At 44.4% G+C, this 12,104-nt stretch overlaps 1 protein-coding gene across 2 annotated transcripts in view; it reads right to left on the bottom strand.

Annotated features, from left to right (window-relative positions):
* Positions 1-358: 358 nt before the first annotated feature.
* HYAL3 (hyaluronidase 3) overlaps positions 359-12,104 on the bottom strand; it is a 97,924-nt gene continuing 86,178 nt past the window's right edge. For both annotated transcript variants that reach the window (XM_069206810.1, XM_069206809.1), the window contains exon 4: positions 359-1,970. In XM_069206810.1, coding sequence (XP_069062911.1) covers positions 1,644-1,970 — 327 coding nt within the window. In that variant the 3' untranslated portion in view covers positions 359-1,643. The remainder of the gene's footprint in view (positions 1,971-12,104) is intronic.

Here is a 12,104-nt window from a genome sequence, read left to right as displayed (position 1 = left end):
CTGGACTTATGAGAACGAAGGGTCGAGCTGTAACGTTCTGCATGCTCATATTCCAGCACAACACACACAACTAATGTTTAAACTTGAACAATAAAGTGTGCCAAACTCAGAAATGATTGACAAAGTCACAAAGTTAATAACAAAACGGGCCAAATACTGAGTAGGGCGTGCTAATCACTGAACAATGTATGCCATAAAGTGTTCAAGTCACTGGAGGTAAATTAGCAAAAATAAGTTTTTATGTCACATATGTGTCACTGCAGGCAGCACTTTTGTGTGGTAACTAGCTATCTACCGATGGAACGCTATAGATGTCATCTGCTATGTCACACCATGTCACAATGAATGTGATGAGGGTTTTGGGGAAGGTTGACAGTTGCTCCAGGGGAAGCTGGAAGATGGATGGATGAGATCTTTCTCTATAAATAAAGGAATCTCTTACATCAATGCTCTACTATATATTTTGGTTATTTGAGGAATACCACACTGGCACAGTCGGCAGAATGAGGAAGATCTCAACTCACATGGAAAAAACCTGCTGAGAGAGTTTGTGGTTAAATGTCATAACAGCTGTAGAGGATCTGAAAATTAACCCTCCGGTGATTGGTGAGGCCAGTGGGTTTTGTTTTGAGTTGCTATAGCATACACTTTTCTTGGACCACAAACTGCTTCTGGTGAAGGGCTGTGATCTCCCACATTTGTCTTTGAAGGGTGGTGACAGTTTGCTCATTTAGTGAGGAGCACAGAGAGATTTGTTGTGACAGTTAATTTATTGTATCTTTCCTGTGCTTAGTTTGTGTTTGCCCAGATCACATGTTTCAGGCCTGTGATATTTGAAAGTTTCGTGCGTATGGAGCAGAGATTTTCTCACTGCGCACATATAAATGTTCATCACCTGCAAGCGTGAGCTCAGCCAAATTCACGCGCATGCCTCACCTGGGAGTGGTGTGGAACATCTGCTTCTTTGAAGCCACGTCTCCCTCTGCGCACTGTTCTCCAGCATGGTTGGCGGACATTCGCTCAACCCCTTAGCATCACCACATGTATGTATGTGCAATGTCATGGCTGGAATACTGACCTTCATCTCTCGTGGATGAGATCTTCTCCTATAAATAAAGGAACCTCTTACATCAACGCTCTACTGTGTATATTGGTTATTTGAGGAATGCCCCAAATAGATGAGAACTGAAATAAGGAAATAGGCATCCCAAGAGAGAACAGAGTTGGATGGAAGGAGCACGATAAAGAGGACTCCAAACATGGAGAGCTGGATAAGAAGATGCAAGGCCTCTGACAGGAGATTAAGGAGGATTTGAAGGTTTAAGAAGAGGGCCCTCCACGGGGTGGGGGAAACATTCAACAGACAGTAGAGAGTCATTTGAGGAGTATAAGATGGTTAGAGAGGTGTAAATAGTTGGGGTTGCTTAGGGAGGCAAGAGAATTGGATGAAACAATACATTGGAATGAAGAAGTGAGCTGGGTGCGGAGTAAATAGAACACAGGCCCATGAGAGGCAGAAAAGAAATGACAGGAAATGCCTTGCAAAGGTGTAATAGATCAGAGCTATTGGCAAGAGCTTTGAAAAGGACTAAATAAGACCAAAAAGAGGGCACACATGGGTATAGCTTTAGCCAATTTTATCATCAACTTCCTTGTCTTTTTTGACACTGTGACCCCACCCAACCAGTGTAACAGGAACACTTAAAAGACTTCCACATCTTATCTAGATCCCCTGCACTGAGCTCCCCTTCAACCTCTGGCTCCCCTCCTTTCTCTGGATCTCCTGGGGTGATGTGAACGTTCTGTGGGTTGAGGTGGAGGAAGGCATTAAAGTCTTCAGGGTCCCTTCGGATGCAGCGACCTTTGTGCCCACACAACTGCTTACTGCAGGCATCTGCCGCCTTGGTCACATTCAGCACGTATGGACCCAAAGAGCTCATTAGATTATGACGAAGGTTCTTACAGCGTCGCTGTGCAAAGGGGAAAAGAAAAGAGGTGCTATGAGTCATCAAGCCCAACTGCTTGATTAAAATGCCTTTTCGTGGAGATAGAGTAATTTGCACACAGACTACAACATTACACAATGTCCCATCCCCTGTGATGTATTTAGAAGTGCTGCCAGAGAAAGTATTTTATATTTGAGGACCTTAACATTTGTAAGTCACTTTACAATAATATTAGAAGTTTCTTTCCATTTTTTATCAAGGTTTGATGTAAATCTGAAATTGGGATTAATCTGATCCACCAGTAACATCCTCTGTTTTATTAATGCTCAATAGAGGTCCTTTTTAGGTTCCTGCTCTTTGGCCTATTACCTGAAAAAGTTATTTTCTGTCCAATGTAGCTATACATTTTCCATGTTTAAAATATACCTGAACATGCACGGTCGCTGTGAGTGGCTTAATTATAATGCCAGAAGTGCTGATGTTCCATGATATCGGCCCAACTGTTAAACCGATAACAGTAAGGCTTGGCATTGCTACTATACTGCTTGGACAAGTATAAAGTCATAGTGGTACTGTTAGCATTTTCAGTAAGGTTGTGACAAAACAGCAAGCTAAAGGCTGATCCACCCTTCCCACTCAATAAAGAGAGCACTGTTTGGATGAAATGTTTTTATATGTTGTTTTAAAACTTTATGAATAAAGGAATCAGGTTAATCAAAGTTTTTTTTTCAGAAATGTAGAAGTAAAATAAAGTCAATTTCTCAAGATAATTTTTATAGCAGCTACTGATGGTCAGTATCAGATAGCAAGTAATGTTGATATTGATAAATTACTGTGATTTTATTTCTACGTCGGGATAGAGGAAGGACTTCCACAAAGTGCTTTTAGCAAAATAATGAATAAATGCAGATGCACATATAATAACGCAGTCCAAAATGTTAATGTAAGGAAATGCCTCCTTGGCATGGTTGCCCCCTGACTTTTTGCCTTTGCTGATGCTATGTTTACAATTGAAAGTGTGCTGAGGCCTGCTAACCAGGCCCCAGCACCAGTGTTCTTTCCCTAACCTGTACTTTTGTATCCACAATTGGCAGACCCTGGCATCCAGATAAGTCCCTTGTAACTGGTACTTCTAGTACCAAGGGCCCTGATGCCAAGGAAGGTCTCTAAGGGCTGCAGCATGTCTTATGCCACCCTGGAGACCTCTCACTCAGCACAGACACACTGCTTGCCAGCTTGTGTGTGCTAGTGAGAACAAAACGAGTAAGTCGACATGGCACTCCCCTCAGGGTGCCATGCCAGCCTCTCACTGCCTATGCAAGTATAGGTCAGTCACCCCTCTAGCAGGCCTTACAGCCCTAAGGCAGGGTGCACTATACCATAGGTGAGGGTACCAGTGCATGAGCATGGTACCCCTACAGTGTCTAAACAAAACCTTAGACATTGTAAGTGCAGGGTAGCCATAAGAGTATATGGTCTGGGAGTTTGTCAAACACGAACTCCACAGCACCATAATGGCTACACTGAAAACTGGGAAGTTTGGTATCAAACTTCTCAGCACAATAAATGCACACTGATGCCAGTGTACATTTTATTGTAAAATACACCACAGAGGGCACCTTAGAGGTGCCCCCTGAAACTTAACCGACTGTCTGTGTAGGCTGACTAGTTCCAGCAGCCTGCCACACTAGAGACATGTTGCTGGCCCCATGGGGAGAGTGCCTTTGTCACTCTGAGGCCAGTAACAAAGCCTGCACTGGGTGGAGATGCTAACACCTCCCCCAGGCAGGAGCTGTAACACCTGGCGGTGAGCCTCAAAGGCTCACCCCTTTGTCACAGCCCAGCAGGGCACTCCAGCCTAGTGGAGTTGCCCGCCCCCTCCGGCCACGGCCCCCACTTTTGGCGGCAAGGCTGGAGGGAACAAAGAAAGCAATAAGGAGGAGTCACTGGCCAGTCAGGACAGCCCCTAAGGTGTCCTGAGCTGAGGTGACTCTAACTTTTAGAAATCCTCCATCTTGCAGATGGAGGATTCCCCCAATAGGGTTAGGATTGTGACCCCCTCCCCTTGGGAGGAGGCACAAAGAGGGTGTACCCACCCTCAGGGCTAGTAGCCATTGGCTACTAACCCCCCAGACCTAAACACGCCCTTAAATCTAGTATTTAAGGGCTACCCTGAACCCTAGAAAATTAGATTCCTGCAACAACAAGAAGAAGGACTGCCTAGCTGAAAACCCCTGCAGAGGAAGACCAGAAGACAACAACTGCCTTGGCTCCAGAAACTCACCGGCCTGTCTCCTGCCTTCCAAAGAACTCTGCTCCAGCGACGCCTTCCAAAGGGACCAGCGACCTCTGAATCCTCTGAGGACTGCCCTGCTTCGACGACGACAAGAAACTCCCGAGGACAGCGGACCTGCTCCAAAAAGACTGCAACTTTGTTTCAAGAAGCAGCTTTAAAGAACTCTGCAACTCCCCGCAAGAAGCGTGAGACTTGCAACACTGCACCCGGCGACCCCGACTCGGCTGGTGGAGAACCAACACCTCAGGGAGGACCCCCGGACTACTCTTCGACTGTGAGTACCAAAACCTGTCCCCCCTGAGCCCCCACAGCGCCGCCTGCAGAGGGAATCCCGAGGCTTCCCCTGACCGCGACTCTCTGAAACCTAAGTCCCGACGCCTGGAAAAGACCCTGCACCCGCAGCCCCCAGGACCTGAAGGACCGGACTTTCACTGCAGAAGTGACCCCCAGGAGTCCCTCTCCCTTGCCCAAGTGGAGGTTTCCCCGAGGAAGCCCCCCCTTGCCTGCCTGCAGCGCTGAAGAGATCCCTTGATCTCTCATTGACTTACATTGCGAACCCAACGCTTGTTCTAACACTGCACCCGGCCGCCCCCGCGCCGCTGAGGGTGAAATTTCTGTGTGGGCTTGTGTCCCCCCCGGTGCCCTACAAAACCCCCCTGGTCTGCCCTCCGAAGACGCGGGTACTTACCTGCAAGCAGACCGGAACCGGGGCACCCCCTTCTCTCCATTGAAGCCTATGCGTTTTGGGCACCACTTTGAACTCTGCACCTGACCGGCCCTGAGCTGCTGGTGTGGTAACTTTGGGGTTGCTCTGAACCCCCAACGGTGGGCTACCTTGGACCAAGAACTGAACCCTGTAAGTGTCTTACTTACCTGGTAAAACTAACAAAAACTTACCTCCCCCAGGAACTGTGAAAATTGCACTGTGTCCACTTTTAAAATAGCTATTTGTGAATAACTTGAAAAGTATACATGCAATTGAAATGATTCAAAGTTCCTAATGTACTTACCTGCAATACCTTTCAAACAAGATATTACATGTTAAATTTGAACCTGTGGTTCTTAAAATAAACTAAGAAAAGATATTTTTCTATAACAAAACCTATTGGCTGGATTTGTCTCTGAGTGTGTGTACCTCATTTATTGTCTATGTGTATGTACAACAAATGCTTAACACTACTCCTTGGATAAGCCTACTGCTCGACCACACTACCACAAAATAGAGCATTAGTATTATCTATTTTTACCACTATTTTACCTCTAAGGGGAACCCTTGGACTCTGTGCATGCTATTCCTTACTTTGAAATAGCACATACAGAGCCAACTTCCTACAGTTAAGCACTGTGTTTTTTTTGCTTTCTTCACCATTGACAAGTCCTCTGCTGGCTTCCAAACCTACAACACCACTACTTTCAAAATCTTCAGTACTGGACTCCAAAAAACTACAGTTTTCTTAACCGCAAATATAAAATGCCACCAAGTCCCGCAAAAAGCAGATCTCCAAGCATCCAGCAGACACTGTGAAATGATTAGAGGAGGCTCACCGGGGTACTTTGAAGCAAGATTTATTGTAGGAAAAAAACCGGGAGGGAGACTCCCAACGGCCGCTGTCCCCAACGCACTCTCTATTCCTCTCTCTGTTCTGCTCCACGCGCTGCGAGCTGCGCATGGCGCACACACAGCGCGTGGATCAGAATCAACGAGATACCACACATCCCCCTTCCTTCAAATAAAATGAACAACAACCATAAAATGCATCAACATCACTTAAAACGAATATATGTGTGATTAATACACAAAGTAAACATCACATCATAGAATACATTAACACAATCTAATAAGAATAATTATGTAATTAATTTGTATAATGCATCAGTACAATGAACATGAATGAGAAGCATTTCCGTATGTAGCACAACATATTAATGATACTACAAAGTTTACTTTAAGCAGAGACAAAGACAACAAACCTCTTAGGCTTTCTCAACATCGACTTGTCTCTCACCTTCACACCTACACGCCCACTCTTATTCAAACGTGTTTCATTAGTATTGGTAGTACCCTTACCAACTTTGTTTCCCAAACTGTTTTCCACCTTCCACAACTTTTCCTGATTAAACTGTGCGGGAACCTTTATAATTTTTCCCCGGTTCCACACATTCCCATCGCTCAGCAACAAGGTATACTTGTACACTTTCCTCACCTCCAAAGGCTCTGAAAATGTAGATTCCCCTTTAGCTGTCCATGCACCCTTCACCACTCGCACCCAATCTCCAACATTGTAATCACCAGGTATTTCACTCATCTCAAATTTCTTTCTCCCCACCCCCTTTGACAACAATGCTCTCGGTTTTCTACCTCTCATGACCTCGAAAGGTGACTTTCCCGTCAAACTATGGGGAGTAGTACGGTAAGACCAAACCAGATCCTTCACCGCCTTACGCCAATTCACACCATTATAAATCGCTAATTGCAACCCCTCTTTCAGCGTCCTGTTCCATCTCTCCACCAAACCATTACTCTGTGGGTAGTAAACAGACGCTCTGATGTGCTCTATGTCAAATTTACATAAAAAATCCTTCATGACACTCGATACGAATTGCACACCATTATCAGAAACTATTGTCTTAGGAATCCCTTCTGAGTCAAATAAATCCACCAAGAACTCCACAACACACATTGTGTTTATATTTTCTTCAAATTTCACAACCGGCCACCTGGAAAAATAGTCCACAACCACCAAAGCATATTTAGGCACACTTCCTAAAATGTTAAACGGACCCATAATGTCAATGGCTATTTTCTTCCACGGCCCGTCCGATTTATCAGACACCACAAGATCACTTTTCACCAACTTTTGAGATTTGTCGCTCCACGCACACAACACGCTCTCCCTCACATGATGTTCCACCTCCCTATCCAGGCCTGGCCACCAATACTCAGATCTGACCCGCCTTTTAGTGGCGCTCATCCCAAGATGACCCTCGTGAGCCAATTTTAACACCCGTTCCCGCAAAACAGTTGGAACAACCAACTGCTCACCCCTGAACACAACTCCGTTCTCCATACACAACTCTACCCCCACTTGTCGAAAATACTCAGCCTCGCAAGAAGCACTCCCTCTATATGGCCATCCTTGACGACAATAACCCATCACTTCTTGTAACACGCCATCATTTTGAACTTCAGTCACCCACTCTTCATGTGAGATCCTGCCTTCTGTCACACATCCTACATCCACGTCCACTGAGGCTATAAGTTCATCAGGTTCAGATTCACACATACCACCCAACACAGACTTTACTGGAAGCCTTGATAGACAATCAGCCAACACATTTTTTTTTCTGGGAAAATACACCAACTCATAGTTGTACTCCAACATTCGGGCCACCCAACGAGCTATTCTAGGTGTGGCCTTGCCCACACCCTTGGTTGAAAATACTTCTACTAACGGACGATGATCAGTACGAATCTCAAATTTCAAACCCCATATAAACTTACGGAAATGATTAACACCCCACCAACATGCCAATGCTTCCTTTTCGATGGTGGAATAATTCATTTCCGATGAACTCAACGGTCTAGAAGCATACGCTATTGTTACTTCCTTTCCAGCTCTTCTTTGCATTAATACGGCTCCCAGTCCCATGGAGCTGGCGTCAGTATTTAATTATGATCTCATCCCTAGTGTCAAACGGTTTAAGAGCTGGAGCTGAAGCAATTTGTTTCTTCAACAAACAAAACTCTCTCTCACAATTCTCACACCATACAAATTGTTCCTTCACGCACAATAACCTCCTCATGTTTACCGTCTTGTCGGCAAATTTGGAGATAAATTTAGAATAGTACTCCGCAAGACCTAGAAATGATCTCAATTGATCCTTACACGCGGGAGAAGGCGCGCCTTCAATTGCCTCTACTAAATTCAATTTAGGCGAAATACCCTCTTTGTTAATAGAGTGACCCAAATAGTCCACTTCAGGCACACTCAACCTGCATTTCTCCAATTTGATCGTCAGCCCACTATCTCTTAAAACTCTCAACACCTTTCTCATGGCACCATCATGTTCATTCTGGTCTCCGCTAAACACCAAGATATCATCTTGAAAATAAGTAACGCCAGATACATCTTTAAGTAAATGATGCATTGCCCGTTGAAATACTGATGACGCTGACGCCAAACCAAAAGGCATGCGCTTAAATCTGTACGCCCCCTCTGGAGTGATGAAAGAGGTTAATGCACGTGACTCAGGATGTAACTCAATTTGGTGATACGCTGATGATAAATCCAAGGTAGAAAATACACTTGCCCCTTTCATTGTGGATAGCATTTCACCAATATTGGGAAGATGATGTCTATCCACCCATATAGCAGGATTAAGATCACGCAAATCCACACACAAACGCATGTCTCCATTAGCCTTCTTAGCAATCACCACTGGCGCCAACCATTCCGATGCCTCGATTTCTTCTATCACATCTTGCTCAGACAACTTAGATAATTCTCGTCTTAATTGTTCCCTCATTGCAATAGGCACAGGACGGGGTTTATGCGCCTTTGGTACAGCATCCCGTTTCACGATAATTCTATGCATGAACCCCTTTAACTTTCCTAACTTATTGTTAAACACTTGGGGAAATTCTTCTACAAAATTGGCCTTTTGCACCACGTGTACGCTGGACCTCGACCCCAACACTTGATCGGGGTGATTAGGATCAAGAATTATGCCAAGGTCCTTTTGCTGCGGCCAACCTAACAAATTGGTACCTTCCTCCACAAAATATACCTTTGATTTGATTACTGTCCCTTGAAATTCTAAAGAGGCATCCATATACCCCACAAGCTCAATAGGTTTGTTACCATACGCTAGCAAACGCACATCTGGAGGTTTAATATCATGCGCAGGAAAACTAGACATATTTTCTTTTCCAATAAAAGTATATCTCGCCCCTGAGTCAGCCATCACGTGTACATCGACTCCATCAATGTTAATTACACAGTGCGGACCATTTGAATTCACACTCCCAATATCCACCACCTGCAAAATAAATTGTTGAGAGTCAATATCTTCACTATCGCTACCCACAGAATTGATTGCACCTCTATCCCTCCTTGCGCCCATTGCGCTCATTTGCTTCCCTTTGCACACTCTCGCGAAATGTCCTTTGCACTTGCACTTCCTGCACACTTGGCCAGCAGCAGGACAGCAAACATCAGACGCTATGTGTCCCTTGAAGCCACATTTATAACAAATAGTATCTCTTCTTCCCTCCATCTTCGCTGAAGTTCCAATTAAATCCCCTTTTTTGAACTTATAGTCTCTTCCAATAACCGCATTCACAGCTCCCGACGCGGTAGATAGTTCCTTTAAGCCATCACTCGTTATTTCAATTCTTTTGATGAAGTCAATGGCTTTTTGTAAAGTCAAATCTTCTGTATTTAACAATTTTTCTTGAGTTCTTTTATCATTAACTTTCAAAACCAGTTGGTCTCTCAGCATTTCATCCTGAAAATGACCATAGTTGCAAGTTGCAGCCAAAATTCTCAAACTTGCCACATAGCTTTCAACCGACTCTCCAGGCAATTGGCTTCTTTTTAAAAATTTAAAACGCTCCACAACAACATTTTTCTTTTTCCCAAAATTGGAATTCAACTGTTCCATGGCAACCTCGTACTCATCCTCATTCTGGTCTTCATCCTCATAAGGATATGGTAAATGTCTCAAAATGCGCCTTCCTTCTGCCCCCAAACAGTGTTTCAACATGGCCAGTTTTCTGGATGCAGTGAATATATCTCCACCCACAGCCAAGACATACGCTTCAAAACCCTCTTTCCAGTCTTCCCAGGATATGACAAGTTCCCCAGGCGTGTTAAAAAAACAAAATTTGGCGCTGTAAAACCTTCCATTGTTATTATTACTGTTTTCCAAAAAAAAAATATATATATATATATATTATTTTCTTATATAATAATTGTCCCAAAATATAGAAACACCAAAGTTATAGTATTTTTTGTTGCAAACCCATTAACACAGGCTTGAAAACATCAAAGTAAGCTTCCCACAGTTGCTAGACAACAAGCACACCACCATTTGCTGTTAATGAAGTCTTCAAAAGAAACTCGATACTGTTGCTAAGCAACACTCCCACACGACGAATATAACAGTCTCTCACTGGGAAGATATTGATTTTCCTTGTGAACTTGAATAAACAGCTGTTCAGAGTCTCCTTTAAAAACAGCTGATGAAAAGATTACACAGCCGTTGCCTCACCGGAAGATTGCGTCAATAAATCAGCATGACTCTTCTCGTCTCTCCTCCCGGTCAGCAGAGCCACACACCCTCGTCGCCAGTGAAATGATTAGAGGAGGCTCACCGGGGTACTTTGAAGCAAGATTTATTGTAGGAAAAAAAACGGAAGGGAGACTCCCAACGGCCGCTGTCCCCAACGCACTCTCTATTCCTCTCTCTGTTCTGCTCCACACGCTGCGAGCTGCGCACGGCGCACACACAGCGCGTAGATCAGAATCAACGAGATACCACACACTGCCTCTAAGTCAACTTTGTTGCTTGAAAGAGTCTTTAATTGGATCTCCCCGTAGTACTCATCTACCCCATACCTCCTTGACGTTGAGCACGGCAATCCAAGCTCCTTGAGTCGGTGCCTTTCAGGCATGAGCCAGTAATGCAGGCAGGACATAGCTCAGGGTAAAATGCAGAGAAATACACAGATGTCATGATGGGAGCTGAAATGTGTCTTCTACAATCATGTTTTACATATTACAAGAGTAAAACCTATTTACTATATAACCAAAACAGCTCCAAGAAGGCATTGTTTTGTAATAGTGCAGCTTGGTAATGTTTTGTTATTACTGGATACCTGGTTTGTTCAGGTTTCTAGTCTTAAAGTGACTGTGTTTGTGTGTCCACTTCCTGTTTACTATACTCTGATATCACCCTGATTGTATGATGCCACTGGAAATTGAAGCAGTGATTCAGCATGGCTTCTCACATTCTTGGGTGATTCAATATCTGCAAGACATAGGGCACTTTATTTCAGAAAGTTAACTGTAGAGCATCTGTGCCATCTCATGCATTGCCGATGAGAATCCAAGAACTGGTCACTCCACAATAGGTTTCCTTCCAGTATCTGTGAAAAAGGACACCTATTTGAATAAACTATAGATATGCTTTGCATTTTTCTTCCGATCGTACTGGAAGCTGAGCTTCCAACAGGTTGGGAGGCAACCTCTGATGAGCGTGCTGACCTCATCAGACATCACTAGGGGGGGACTAAGGGGGTTTGAGGGTGAAAGGGGAAGCAAGTCCTCTTCCATCCATGACCGGGAGAAGGGGGTGGGAGGCCCATGGGAGGAGCGCTAGCGCTCCCCTTGTGGGCCGGGTGCAGGACTCCCTGGTTTCATCCTCTGCACACGGCGAACGTGGCTGAGGACGAGACCATTCGAGACCATTCGTACCGGGGACCTGAGGGGTTAAAGAAGGTGAGTTCATATTTTTGTTACATATTTTGTAGTGATCATGGCCACTGCAGCTGTATAAATTTCCCCAAGCTAAACATTATCATGGCTTTTGGTATAATGGTAGGTTAAGGCATCCCCAAAAGTCTGCTTTTCCACTGCCAGAAGAAAATGATGGAAGTGGATATGCAGGCCACAAGATCGTAAAAAATAATAAATATTGTGGTAGCAGAGTGACTTTCTGAGGGAAGCTAGTCTTGCACTCATTTGCCATGTTAATAGTGGACATCATGACAAAATGGTAAATCCAGTGTGATCTCACCATAGATTTTAGAGTGAGTGGGTCTTCGGTCAGACAAACTGGAAGTCTTTATGGGGTACTAC

This window comes from Pleurodeles waltl, chromosome 9 (genome assembly GCF_031143425.1).
Source record: "Pleurodeles waltl isolate 20211129_DDA chromosome 9, aPleWal1.hap1.20221129, whole genome shotgun sequence".
Taxonomy (NCBI): Eukaryota; Metazoa; Chordata; class Amphibia; order Caudata; family Salamandridae; genus Pleurodeles; species Pleurodeles waltl.
The sequence above is the reverse complement of the archived record's forward strand: the minus strand, read 5'-3'. Positions and strand labels throughout refer to the sequence as shown.